This window comes from Octopus bimaculoides, chromosome 7 (assembly GCF_001194135.2).
Source record: "Octopus bimaculoides isolate UCB-OBI-ISO-001 chromosome 7, ASM119413v2, whole genome shotgun sequence".
Lineage (NCBI taxonomy): Eukaryota > Metazoa > Mollusca > Cephalopoda > Octopoda > Octopodidae > Octopus > Octopus bimaculoides.
Genome location: NC_068987.1, coordinates 3931981 through 3947428, shown reverse-complemented (window position 1 = coordinate 3947428; position 15448 = coordinate 3931981). Strand labels below are relative to the sequence as shown.

At 39.3% G+C, this 15448-nt stretch overlaps 1 protein-coding gene across 1 annotated transcript in view; it reads right to left on the bottom strand.

Moving 5' to 3' along the window:
- LOC106874125 (tetratricopeptide repeat protein 17) overlaps positions 1–15448 on the bottom strand; it is a 74955-nt gene that overhangs the window by 21630 nt on the left and 37877 nt on the right. Inside the window, exons 9-12 of the mRNA XM_052969112.1 lie at positions 5869–5995; positions 5450–5636; positions 1837–1964; positions 312–401 (exon numbers count right to left, since the gene is read on the bottom strand). Of these exons, the coding sequence (XP_052825072.1) occupies positions 312–401; positions 1837–1964; positions 5450–5636; positions 5869–5995 (532 nt within the window). The remainder of the gene's footprint in view (positions 1–311; positions 402–1836; positions 1965–5449; positions 5637–5868; positions 5996–15448) is intronic.

Below are 15448 nucleotides of genomic sequence, written 5' to 3'. Positions count from 1 at the left end.
TGTGGAAGGGTGAGGGGAAGTTTATACATGAATAAATAGATAAATTATGCACAACACATCTAGCAAGAAATTATATACAAAGGTGAAGATAAAAGATATACTATGCCTTTTTTTGGGGGGGGGGTTTCCTAAGAAAACATTTAATATTCTAACAACCAAATCGACAATTCACGACAACATTAAAAGCTATGTTCTTCTAAGCAAGCCAATGAAATAGCTTATGATAACAGAGGTAGAAAGAAAATGCATGCTGAGTGAAGAAGTGGTGAAATAACAGAAACAAGCCACAGAGTCAAATGAGAAAAGCTTACCTTGCTTTCAGCAGAATATAATGGTGCTCTGACTGGCACAGAATAATCGGTTGTTGACTTTGCATCTAAACTCCATGCAGGATCTTTTTCCTACGGAAACAGAATTTCTTCTTTACAACAAATACACACATAAACATGCATAATAGCTTCTGAGGGAGGTATAGGACACATCCATCTCATCAGACAATAGAAGAATAAGAGACAAATTCAAGATGGCTTCTAGGCATTAGGCTTCTATTGGTCAGCTCAGGTAATGTGGTGTTAATGCAATGAAAGTAACTCCAGCTATTTTCTTTATTTTTAGGCTCAACTGTTCAGACAGGATGCTGTTGCCACTGGCTGCCAACAGCAGTATAGTGTATTGAGTGCCACACATGGTAGGTTGGCATGGGTCATTATTCAGTGGAGAGTGACCACATTAGTAGAAACAGTCTTTATGTGAGGGTAGCCAAATTTGATGGTGTTAAGTTAGAATTGGGGCTGGATGACCAACATAGGTGAGGCAGCAGGGATTGAGAACACCTTGCCTTTGTGCATGGAACACCCAGGCCTAGGGTGGTTTACCTGCCAGTGACTAGAAGTTCAATAACAAAGCATAGTACCTGTAGTGGCAACAATAAGATAGTTTCGTGTTGGGGAGTCTTCAGATGAAGTAGAACAGGGAGGTGGAATTTTGCCTAGCCCTGTACCTGAAAGACTGAATTTGCTGTGCATACCTTCCCCTAGAAATAATTGGCTGTCATCACAATATATATATATATATATATATGTGTGTGTGTGTGTGTATGTATGTATAGTAAATCCCCCCAAAAAACAACAATGCAAGGACATGGTACATGTAAAGTATTAGCAGATGCTCAGGGAAGGAAAGAAAGGTAGTTTCGAACAAAGCTCTTCTTCAGAAACAAAAGAAAGTCCAATAGAAAAGGAAGAAAAATCACCAACAATTTCACATGTGGTTACATTTTGAGATATATATATATTCCACCTCTCAGTTAAGAGGACTTTGTCTTGCAAGTTACATGATCACTTCACCAGTGTTGGTGGAAAATAAAAAGCACCCAGTACATTCTGTAAAGTTATTGGTATTAGGAAGGGCAACACTGCTATAAGCTACGGCTGTGATCTCACTTTACTTGCCGGGTCTTCTCAACCACAGCATATCTCCAGAGGTCACAGTCTTTCATCTGCATTGATTTTCCTGTCATCTTTGTTGTAATGCTAATATAAGAAAAGTGGTTGGAAAGAATGGAGAAAACAAAAGAATGCTGGAGAAGAGGATTGAATGTACAAGTTTGATCTTTTCTCTGACAGGCTTCCACACAGTTTCTGTCTGTCAGATCCACTCTGGTAGGTCCAGGACTATAGTAGAAGACATTTGCCCAAGGTGCCTCACAGTGGGACTGAACATGAGAGCATATAGTTGGGAAGCAAGCTGTTTAACCTACACAGCCATGCCTGCAGCCACAACATAGATTTTTTTTTTTTTTTACCTTTAGAATTAAAGAAATACAATAATAATTACCTTAGTTTCAATGTTGGATGATGAATCCTCTGAACTTAGAGAGAAATCAAAGTTGGAAGATGGTTTCCGGTCCCGATTACATTCTAGTATATGATGACCATGTCGATCTGTCATTTGACAGAAATCGTCTGGAAAACAAGACAATCGCAAATGAATTAATGAATTCAGAGGTAACACAGGTAATGCTTTATCACTAACACCACTTTAATCCTTTAACATTCACATTACTCTGTCAAATGGGTTGCTTATTAGTCATGCATTATTTTAAAGACATTGTAGAGGGGCAATATCCACCCTAACAAACCACTTCACGATAAAGTAACTTTCACAGCAGCCATTTTACATTGCCCGGAGAATGGGTGTCACAAGTAATAATTGTAATTAGAGCTGTAGTAACATTGGTTAAATTTTCAAGACACCAAAAACCTTCCAAAACTTGACACAGAGGATAGCAGTAGTGTAGCTGGGAGGGGGGAGCAGTGCATCCAAGATGATGCTTTGATGGGGTAACACTTTGAGGTATAAGAGGCAGACCCAAAACTGCCCTGGACTCTGCTTCACTGACGAGATATAATAAAACTGAAATACATCTGGAGGGAGTTGTTACTATATGGCTAAAAATCAGGCTCACTCTCACTCCATTCTAGATTACTTTTAATTAATTGAAACCCCAGGATTGTCTCCCTTGCATTCATTGACCAGAACTAACAATTTAGACCATTCATTGTTCTCATCACAAAAGGAGTAAATTTTAATTAATAATTTCTTGGCTTTCTACATCGTGTACGAGAGAAACTTTCTCATTATTTTCACTAATTAGAAATTGTTCATCCTCACACTCTTGTTTTTCCCTTTCCTGCTTATCAGTCACTATTATGTTGGAGAATTGGTTAAGAAAGCTAGTTTAAAGCTTATAGAGAATGTTCAATGAAGCAAGGTCACCTAACACAATCTGTCCAAATATAGATGTCAGTGGTCGTCTGGAGAGTATCAACTACATTCAACTATTTAAGTTTGTCCTTGACATTAAATGGTGGTGATGAGGATGAGGCTGTACTGACAGCAACATTTGGGATACTCAACTGGTCTATAAAGGAAAGCTACTCCATAGGTATTAACAGCTTGACACCAAGAGGGAACTATTACAAAAAGTATAATGTGACAAAAAAAAGATGGATTAAAAAACTTTAGATCAATCCAAGCATCCTTTGACATTCAGACAGCAGCTATAGTAGAGCACAGACATCAACCAAGTCCTCCAATGTGAGAAAGGCCACATCTTGCATGATGGGAGTGAACTCTGCAAAAAGCATTCAGTAGTTGAGGTACCCCATCCACCAAACTTACCAAGATGTAACCTACAAAGATCAGGCAGAGCAATACTTGCATACCAACAAAAGGTTATGCATAGGTAGGTTTTATGGGACCTTAAGAATGAGGACAACTTTGACAGGGAGTCGGTTAGTTCACATTACTCTGTAAAGTGCAGAGGGCTGGTTTCTCTAGCTTATATATATATTCCTCTCTAGATGAGACACTGGTCAGTTGTAGGATTACTCTTTTTTTGCCAGGTGAGTGGACTGGAGCAATGTGAAATGGAGGTTTTGCTCAAGAACACAATGCATCCATCACATGGTCCAGGAATCAAAACGACAATCTTACAATCACGGTGCCAGTGCCACCTGTCTGGCTCCCATGCCGGTCGCATGTAAAAAGCATCATTTGAGTGTGGTCAGTGGCATGTAAAGAGCACCCACTACACTCTCAGAGTGGTTGGCATTAGGAAGGGCATCCAGCTGTAGAAACATTGCCAGATCAGATTGAAGCTTGGTGCAGCCTCCTGGCTTGCCAGTCATCAAACCGTCCAACCCATGCCAGCATGGAAAGTGGATGTCAAATGATGATGATGATGATGATGATGATGATCCCAACACCCTAACCACTAAACTATGCGCTTTGACAAAGAGTGTAATACTTTAATTCCTGTTGAAAGACGCTGCTTTTGTTCCAATGGCTTTTGAAAGCAACGAAGCATTCATAAAAATAACTTTGTCATTAAGCTGGAGTCTGGAACCTAAATTGATACAAAATTTTGATGGAAGAAGATCTTAATTTAGGTCACTTTAAAACAGGAAGTTAGTATCAGAGAACTAAGAGTGGTTTTAACTGGGTTGCTATTAAAAGGATTAATATAAGCTGATTAAGTAGAAGAAACTCAACTTCAGAGCCTGATGATCTTCCAAATAACATCTTCAAATTATGCAAACACCTTAAAACCTTTCAAACATTTTTCTTGCTTTTTTAAAAAAATAAAACTCACAAAAGATTGAATGAGGTGACCACCACTGTTGATCCTGACAGGAGATGGTTGAGTAAATTTTGTAAAGATCTAACCTCAAATTTGATGAATGTATTGTTTGTACAATATTTGACTGACTCGAAAGGTGGTGAACAAGCAGAAATGTTAGCACGCTGGGCAAAATGCTTTGCAGTATTTCGTCTGTCTTTATGTTCTGAGTTCAAATTACGAATGAGGTCGACTTTGCCTTTCATTCTTTTGGGGTCAATAAATTAAGTACCAGTTATGTACTGGGATCAATCTAATCGATTGGCCACTTCTTTGTGCCTAAAGTAGAAAAGAATATTTGACTGACTAGAGAAGTCGCATAGCTTGGACCCCAAAGAAGGGGCCATTTCAAAATTTGGCTATATCTACCATCAAGAAATAACCATACAAAAGCTGAAGATGATGGTGGTGACAACAACGAAGAGGATGACAATACTTCCTAACTGATTAACAGCTCATTGAGCCACAAGTCAAAAGCTCTTGAATGAAACCTTAAGAATCTTTTCAACTAGAAATCCAACAGGTATTGATCATCCTAAGATAAAGAAGTTACTTTTCAGCCCTTTTGCTCCTCTCTTACCTCAGGGACATATATACATTATTTTGGCCAAATCAGTCCCTTGCTACTCTGAGTTTTACTCGTAGGTACATAAGACCTTCAGCTGGAACTCAGATTCGTCAGAGACTGGCCTGACCAAAATAAAATATATTAAGCTCTACCATGCTATTGAGTACTCTTTTTTTCTGACAGTTAACGCTAAATGTGTGTGTGTCAGACACACCAACATGTAGGGTGCCAGAGGTGGGTAGATACAATAACATAGGGTTCGCAGTGAGGAAAAGCAACCATGAAGGCATCAGGTGTTGGTAGGATATAGTAGATATGTAAGTACCAAATCCATTTTAAACTGTGGAACTGACTCAGGGCTGGTTCTAGATGCAGTGTAATATGTGTACACACACACACACACACACACACACACACATTATATACACACATACACCATATTTACTCAAGCATTATATGCAATCAAACAAGACACCAAGGAGGAAATGGGTGGAGGCGTGGGACATTATATCTGAATGGAAAGAAAAGATGCATGGACGAAATATATTACTGAGTTTTGGGTGCAAAAAGAAGTGTGGGTGCTTGTGTTATATTTTAGATTATATTGGACTTGAGTAAACAAGGTGTATATTAAGACACACGAGAAGAAAGATGAGAAAAATCTTTTACTTAAGAGAAACAGAAAAACACTGAATCACCTTGATTGGCTCCAGTATTTCCGGTTTTACTCCCTGGAACACAAAGAAATGCAATGTATATTGGGAAGGATTTTGAATGTAATGTAGCAACTAGAAAATTAACAAAACAACTACGACTGCCAAAACATTCCTCAATTTGAACATTTTTGTTTTTAGGGTTGCTTAACTGATCTTGGTAACATCTTCTCTATCCCCACCTATCTTCTGTCCATGAAATAATCAACTTTTTGATATTTTTTTTTGGTGGGAGTTGTCTTCATTAGCTCCTTTGCCTGTCCTGTTATACACAATACACAGGAATGTATTTCCTCGTTATTCATGCATCATACACACGACACACATTCCCAGTTTCGTTTCAACCACCAGAAAAACTTGGGATTTCATATTACTCAGAACAAATGAAATGCCTGATAATTTACTTTACTCTTCTGCAGATTACAAGAAACCAGCCCCTTCTCTTCTTTTAAATCCAACAACTTCTCAAATACTAACTTCACAAGCTCTAACATTACACTAAACCCCTCACCCATAAATGAACACTCTCCACTAGAGGAGACAAAAAAGAAATACTTAGAAACATCATTAAAGTTATTCATTTCTAGTAAAAGGTTCATGTTCACATAATTCAAAGAAAGATTCCCAAATTAATTACTCTCTTTCACTCCATCCAAATGTTAAACTTACCATTTCCACTGGTTTCAAAATATCCAATAATGGTAATGGTGCTACTGTTAAAAGAAATCTCATTGATAGGTGCAGGAGTGGCTCTGTGGTAAGACGCTTGCTTCCCAACCACATGGTTCTGGGTTTAGTCTCACTGTGTGGCACCTTGGGCAAGTGTCTTCTGCTATAACCTCAGGCCAACCAAAGCCTTGTGAGTGGATTTGGTAGACAGAAACTGAAAGAAGCCCATCGTATATATATATATATATATATATATATATCATCGTTTAACGTCCGTTTTCCATGCTAGCATGGGTTGGATGGTTCAACTGGGGTCTGGGAAACCAGGAGGCAGCACTAGGCTCCAGATGTATTTGTGTGTCTGTGTTTGTCCCCTAACCATTGCTTGACAACTGATGTTGGTGCGTTTACGTCCCCCATAACTTAGTGGTTCAACAAAAGAGACCGACAGAATAAGTATTAAGCTTACAAAGAGTAAGTCCTGGGGGTCAATTTGTTCGACTAAAGGCGGTGCTCCAGCATGGCCGCAGCCAAATGACTGAAACAAGTAGAAGAAAGTGAAAGAACTTCTTTACTGCTGCTGTCACGAACATCCTCTGCAATCTTTGTTTCAATGTACTCCATACTCTATTCAAACAGAAACCCTGCATCAACCATTGTCTCTTCCCTCACACCAAACATCATCCAAAGCTTCATATTCCAAAGATGCTTAAACCTTCAGGAATTAGTATTCTTGTCATGTTTGTGTATATATATTTCTATGTTAGACTGCCACATCAACTTAAACCAATCTTATCCATCCTCCTTCGCTTGTTGCTCCAACATCATTCTGTTCTCTAGGCTATAAGCAATGCCCTTCCTCTTGAAGGCAATATGAAGAAAAATATTTAAAATGCTTGCATGACAGAAATATGTCATGTGATGACAGCTATCATGAGATGACAAAGCAAGGGGACAGAAACACATACAAACATAACAGGCTCCTCTCAGTTTCAACCTAACAAATCCACTCACAAGGTTTTGGTTGGCCCAAGGTGCAAAAAAAAAAAAAAAAGTGATCTCTCCCCCCGCCATTCTTCAACATACATAAACCATCAACTCTCTCCCTCTCATTGTCTTTGTCCCATTGTCTCTGAAAGGCAAAACACTTTCACAAACACACACACACAGTGTGAGAGAGAAAGGCAGAGAGAGAATGAGAGGAAGAAAGAGAGTCATTTTTAGGTGTCTTCTTTCAGCTACGAAGACAAAGCACTGGATTCGATGGTAGTGGTGATGATGATGATGATGATGGTGACGACAACAATGATGACTGTAATGATGATGACAGTGATGACAATGATGATTGGTAATGATGATCGTTATGACGACGACAACGATGATTGTAATGATAATAATGGTGATGACTAGAATGATGACGATTGTAATGATGATGTGATGACGACAATGATGATAACTGATGACAACGATGATAACTGATGACAACAATGATTGTAATGATGACGATGACGACAACAATGGTGAGGTTGTGGGGAGGCTGGGTGGGCCTATTGTCTTTCCTTCCCTCATATGACACACCCCTCTCTCTCTTTCAACCCATTTCTCTCCATCCCATCCCCCCCCCCAAGCATCTCGTGATCTCATGTCCCAGCCTCCTTGTCTTTCACACAACCATCTCTCTCTCTCTCTTCTCTCTGATCCATCGGTGGAGCACTTTCTGATCTCTGTTGCACTCTATCGATCAGATCAGTGATAACAGCTCTCAGATATATTGTGCAAGAGAAAAAGACTGCAATGGTATGGCCTTGTGGTGGAGGAGGAGGAGGAGGAAGGGGACGGGTGAGGAAGTGACAAGAAATCCAAATTGAAAGAGTTTGCGGAAGAGGAAGACCAGACGAAACAAAGGTAGAAGCAGCAGTGGTGGTGGTAAATCCTGGGTATGAAAAGACTTGTCCAACCATACAAGCATGGGAAAACAGATATGGTCATGATGATGGTGGTTGTGATGTTGATGATGATGATGATGATGACAATAATGATGATGGTGATGACGAAAATGGTAGTGATGATGTGGAAATAGACTGGGAGGGAGGCTAGGTGGGCATATTGGATGGATAGGTGGGTGGAGAGATAAAAAGTTAACTAACAAATAGCTGTAGACTGGGCTTTACAGCTGGATAGTTCGTGTGTGTGTTGATATATACAAAGCATCATCATCATCATTAAAAACATCATAATCATTTTAATGCCTATTTTTCTCTGCCTGCATGAGTCAGATAAACTTCGGTGAGCTAAATTTTCTATTTAGAGGCTCTTTCTGTCACCAACCCTCAACCATTTCCATATATGGTAATATTTCTCCAAGTCCTTTGAACATGAAACTGTACAATGGCCAGACATGTTTTCACGGAAGATTGCAAACAAGCAACATTGCTTATATGATGGTCACATGTCTTTACAATTAGCATTCTATGCTAAGACAAGGATATACAAACACACACACACACACATATATGATGGGCTTCTTTACAGTTTCTGTGTAGCAAATTCACACTCGAGGCTTTGGTCAGCCTAAGGCTATAGTAGAAAACACTTATACAAGGTGCCATGCAGTGGGACTGAACCTGGAACCATGTGGTTGCCAATCAACGTATGCACATGAATATGAGTGAGTATATTTATAGAGTTATCATCAACACCATCGCTTCTTTAACATCCACTTTTACATTCTTGCATGGTTGGATGGAATTTGTTGTTTGGGTGCCTTTCCTGTTGCCAACTCTCATCAGTTTCCAAGCAAAATAACATTTCCCCAAGACCAGACATGTTTTCATGGAAGATTGGAAATGAAGAACACCATTCGCATGAGAGTGACTTTCATTTTCAGGTATCAAGGCAAGGAGACAGTAACACAATCAAACCACTTCATCTCCCACTCGCTGCATCAGTTGTGTAACAAGGGATGGCATTTGACCTGTCAGTATTCGATCCTTCCACTGTCACCCCTCCATCTCTCTGTCTCTTATACATCATAACAGGGGACAATAATGGTATAGTCCATATTTGTTACCTTTACTCTCTACCTCCTCCATCATTCTCTCTCTCCCTCTAAGCGACTTTTAGTTGACACCTGTTATTCTTATTCACGCTTCTCTCTTACTATCCATTACTCCTCTTCTCTTACCCTGACATACCTTTATCGCTAACCCATCACACTGCCCACACTGGTTTCAAGTCAGCTTCCTACCAACAACCAATATGTACGAGGATGAGTCAAAAAGTGATGCCATTTTGTTTAGGACTTTGTTTATAATTACCAACACAGGAACATGTATCATACATCAAAATGAAGCTGGTCCTCTGTGGATCACATCCCTACTTCTCAACATAGTCACCATTTCTCTCAATAGCAATGTTTCACCTTCGAATGAGAGCATGTATCCCTGCCCCGTAAAATTCCGTTGACTGTTCTTTGAGCCAATTCTTCACTACCTCCATAACTCACCAGATTTAGCGTCTTCAGACTATCATCTCTTCGGTGCCATGAAAGAGAGTTTGAGGGGCAAACATTATTCCAGAGACGAGGAAGTGAAAACTGTAGTGAAGAAGTGGCTCAAAGAACAGTCAACAGAATTTTACGGGGCAAGGATACATGCTCTCATTCGAAGGTGGAACATTGCTATTGAGAGAAACGGTGACTATGTTGAGAAGAAGGGATGTGATCCACAGAGGACCAGCTTCATTTTGATGTATGATACATGTTCCTGTGTTGGTAATTATACCTGTCCTAAACAAAATGGCATTACTTTTTCACTCACCCTCGTAGATGTCAGTCTCTCTTTCTCTCCTTTCCCTGCCATCGTATCACTGTGTTTGTCCCCTATCACACTCTCATATTCTTTCCCCTTTGACCTTTATTAGCATCATTCCTATTCGTGTTTGCTTTGAAAGAGAGGAGGCTGCATTGAGTGGGCTCTTCAGTGTTGCAGGGAACTAGGCAATCCCTCCAGGGTTGGTCCCCCACAATAAAATGGCCTCAATACACTCTGTATAAGTAGCTGCTGACAGAAAAGACACATCATGGTATAGAGAGGACAACTCAGTTTGGTTCAGGACATGACAGCATCTCTAGTACTGATGCCATAGCAAAATACAGAGCAAAACACTCTACAGAGGGAGAGACCGGTGCTAGGGAAGACATCCAGTCAAAAAAACCATGCCACAAATGGAATGTAAGGGCCAGACATGGGCTTCTAACCTGCCTAGGAGAGAAATATATCTCTGGATATCCATGCCTACACACATACAAATATACATGTAGAATGAGACAGCAGTATCACTGAAGCTAGATGCACCCTGCCATGGTCAATGGAAACTCATCTTAAATTCCAAACCATGGTTGAAATATAGAGGAATATAAAAAAAATCTCTTTAACATTTATGCAGGACTTCAGATATGTTGGAACCGACAGGAATCATTGACGATATTCATATTGCTCTGCCCCTCAAATCAATCATCCCCACCCACTCTCCTAAACTGTGAGGAGTCATGTAACCCCTCTACTGCAAGAAACCTCTTCTGGTCTGGCCCTTTTCTTCTATACTTCTCATCCCCTAGCTTAAAGTTGCACCCCTCCCTTCAGGGTTCATAGTCCTGCAAACTGCATAGGGTCCTCACCACTGCTGGTGCTACGTAAAAAACACCCAATGCAAGCTATAAAAGTGGTTGGCATTAGGCAGGTCATCCAGCCATAGAAACCATGGCAAAGCAGTCCTTGGGTTCATTGGTTCTAGTGAAACATCCAATCCATGCCAGTGTGGTCCATGGATCTTCCAATGATGATGATGATGATGACAAATACAAGAAGATGTTTTCCAAACTAGAGATGGCTAAAGTGAATGAAATAGCAGGAAACTACCTGGATAGCACTCAGTTCAAGAGCGTAAGTATAGCATTTCAGACATTAAGCAACCTGATGTGTGTGTGTGTGTGTGTGTGTGTGTTAGCAATCAGATCATAAACTCATTGCAAGGAGCTTAAGCAACATGATGAAGACATAGGTAAACATGTTTTGAGCCAGGGCAGGGATGTAACTTAAAATATAAAATTTTATTTCAATGAAGAGACATTTGACAGATTGTAGCAGTTATGAAGTAGAAACACAGACAATACAGTCGCAAAACAACAAACAAATACAAGAAACGTTAAACAAAAAAAAAAAAAGATTGAAAAACACAAAATTTGAAACAATTATTAACGAGAGAAGCTGAAACAACAACTGACAGTCCCGGCTGAAAGATTAAAATATGACAAATCAAAGGCAAGATGCTGAATAATCTTCTCGTTAAGGACCCTATATCAGTCTATTGTAGCTTCTTCAAAGTGTAACAGTGCAATTTCTGTCAAAACGCACTGGAAAAATTGAAATCTAAAGAAAATCTATAAGGAGGGAAAAGAAATGTTAAAACGAAACCAAAAGGATGCGGAACTAGAGCAGAGTGCAAACGCAGTAGTGGAACCACGTTTAAAGAGACTAGCAAACGGGAAAACTCAGGGCCAGATATTATAACAAACAAGGATATTGCTATAAGACAGTTCTATATTTAAGAGATGAGGAATTATGTACATTATTTACGTTTGACGGATATTTGTCCTCCTCTTGCTTGTTGTTAACATGTTTCGGCTGATATACACTCCAGCCTTCTTCAGGTTTCTAGGGGGAAATTTCGAACTGGGGTTCCCATTCCTAAGGTATTTTTCAATGTTATTATTATCATTATTATTATTATTATTCAGGTCACTACCTGGAATTAAACTCGGAATCTTAGGGTTAGTAGCCTGTGCTCTTAACCATTACGCACGGGCATGTGGCATAGTAGTTAAGAGCGTGGGCTACTAACCCCAAGATTCCGAGTTTGATTCCAGGCAGTGACCTGAATAATAATAACAACAACAACATTGAAAAATACCTTAGGAATGAGAACCCAGGTTCGAAATTTCCCCAAGATACCTGATGAAGGCTGGAGGGTATACCAACTGAAACGTGTTAACAACAAGTGTAAATAATTCAGTTTTGTGGAAGGATTTGGTTACTAAATGTGCTCAAATGGCCATCAACTGCCCTCACTTTTCTTGTTTCCCAAAACAGCCTCAAGACAAATACTGGTTTCAAGTTTTGGCACAAGGCCAGCAATTTCGGGGGAGAAAGGCAAGTTGATTACATTGACCCTGGTGTTTAACTGGTACTTTTATGCTTTACCCAAGACAAATATTACCATCTGAGTCCCTCTATCATACTCTTGCTGCTCAACACCTGGCATTAACCACTTCCCTTAATACTACACTTTACTCAATTAAGGGGTCTTGTCTTGCAAACTACCGTATTCTAATGTGTATAAGGAACCCTTTTTTGTTCAAAATTAGGTTAAAAAGATATGGGAGTTTGTTATATATGGATAGTATTATAATCCCTTACAAAAGCTTTTTTTCCAAATTTTAAGCCCTAAAAATTAGGCAGTTCCTTATACAAGTTAAAATAGGGTACTTTATAAATAAGGGCAAAAGAAAAAAATTCCTCTGCCAAATATGCTGAGAATAGACTTTAAATCGTCAATAGTCACATATAATTCATCACTATAAGCAATGGTAAATTCATATAAGGAAGATAATTTTCAAAAGGAACAGAACTATGTAGCCATTTGAGATCAGACTAAGAAACTATGTTGGCATAATTGACCAAATCCCTTGGAGGTGACACCTCATAATGATAGAAATCAGTAAAATAATAAAAGAAAATATTCAGAAAAATAACCATATTTAATGGCATAAGAGATGCACAGGGATATTAGATGCAGCCATTTCAGCAGCGCATACTTAGAGAAAAAAGTTTTGGTACATTAAAGCTTTGAGAGACCCAACTTCACATTTAAGACCTGGGGTGAGACTTATTTTGAGACTTTTTTGAGAAAAAATGTGCATCTTATATACCATCAAATACGGTAAGTCAATGAGTACTGATTTAAATAGAGGATACCCAGGTGTAGCTTCCCCAATGCCTTCAGGGTAGGAGTCAAACTTAGTGTTGTTGCAAACTAATAAAACATTTCTTTGTTACTCAGCCCCTTTGTTGTGTTTGTAGTGAGCAAAGAGGAACTATTTACAGTTAGTTGAGATATCGTGTTTCCCAGAGACAGAATATAAATTATTGGCCCTTTTACTTGTAAACCCTGTCATAAAACCAGTCTTGACTTTTAGTATCACTTGCACACAAATACATGAATATGTGAGTTTGAGGAATAAACAATTGGATCAGAAATAAATGCCCTATCAAGAAAAAGCTGACAGTGAAGCTTGATTGTTAAGATCCTGTCAAACCGTCCAACCCATGCCTGCATGGAAAATGGATATTGAATAATGATGATGATGATGGCGATGGATTTGTACTATTGAGTGAATTAGATTGCTCATTCCAGTTGAGTTTTGGTTTCTATTTAACATAAACAGTTTCTTCATGGGCCGAAAATGTAAGAACTTGTTTTCCAATGAATCTCCAAATAGAAATGAAACCAATCAAGACAAACATTTTTCCACCCAAGGAGAGACACAGATATTTGTTTACATTTCATTTAAAACTGTAGGTGCACCAACGACATATTTTCACAAGCACACGCGTGCACACACACACACACACACACACACACACAAGGGCAAGTGGACAAATGAAAGCAAAAGGCCCTCAACACAATTAGTAGGAGTTACGTATACTACTATTTAAAGCATTTTGATTTGGCCCCATGCTACTTAAAGTGTCACAGGCTTCTTATTGAAACCTAGCTTATTGGGCTCAGATACCTGAAAGAAACCTATGAAACTAAGATGCACAGATCAAATCAAACTGTTTTATATAATAATAATAATAATAATAATAATAATAATAATAATAAGAGCACTTAGAGAGCACAGACCTCTGCCAGGGCAACACCAACGTCCTCTCAACATTTAGCCAGAGATGATTTTTAAAATTAGAATGTCTGAAATAATCTCGACTGCTCTCGCAAACTAAAAATGAACCTGACTGCTCTCAAAAATTAAGTAAAAAAAACAGGAAAAATAATCCGGAATCCTTGTCTGGTACTGGATTGATCCCAAAAATCTAATCAGTTTTTGCTAGTCATGAGGTCAAATATCCCTGAAAGTTTCATAAGTCATGGTGTTGATTTGTTTGACTATAAGCGGTGCTCCAGCATGGCTGCAGTCAACTGACTGAAACAAATAAAAGAATATACACACACACGCTGGCACCATGAAAAAGCACCCAGTACACTCTGTAAAGAAATTGGTGTTAGGAAAGGCATCTGGTGATAGAAACCCTACCAAAACAGATGGTGGGATCCAGGTGCAGCCTTTCAGCAGCCTGGCTCCTGTCAAACCATCCAACCTAAGCCAGGTTTTAACAGACATTTAATGGTGATGATGATGATGTGTGTGTGTGTGTGTGTGTAGATATTGAAACCAAAACCAATATCTCCAAAGCTTAGATCTGGGGCCTTATGTTGTATGTACAGATGTGTATCAATCAGTGTACTCAGACGACAGAACTCAAGTGGAAAAGAAAGAAGCTCAGAAGACTCTGGAAATTTCCACAGACAGTTCACATCACAGGGGACAGATTGTTGCAACAACAATCTCCAATATTTACGAAACACCGCATGCAAAGGTGTGGGGATGACTGCCTGGTTAAGAAGCTTGCTTGGCAACCATGTGGTTTCAGGTTCAGTCCCACTGGGCAAAAGTCTTCTACTACAACCGCAATCTGACTAAAGCCTTGCGAATGGATTTGGGAGATGGAAACCGAGTACAATCCCATCGTATGTGTGTGTGTTTTTGTGTTTGTTTCCCCTCCAGTACTTGACAACCAGTGTTGGTTTGTTTATATCCCTATAACTTAGTGGTTCAACAAAATGGGGTGACAGAAAAAGTACCAGACTTTAAAAAAAAGAGGTAAGTACTGGGGTAGATTTGTTCAACTAAAACCCTTCAAGGTGTTGCTCCAGCATGGCTGCAGCCCAATGACTGAAACAAGTAAAAAAAAAATAAAGGATATGCAGGGAGGGCAAAGTGTGTGTGTGTGTGTCTGATCTGTTTCTTTCTCTCTCTCTCTCACTCTACCTGTCTGTCTCTCTCTATCTCTCTCTCTCACACTGTCTTTCTCTCAGTCTACCTGTTTGTCTGTCTCTCTCTCTCTCTCTCATATAAAAGAGACTACATGTGTGGCCGTGAGGTAAAAATACTGGACTGCCCCCAAATCCACCCCC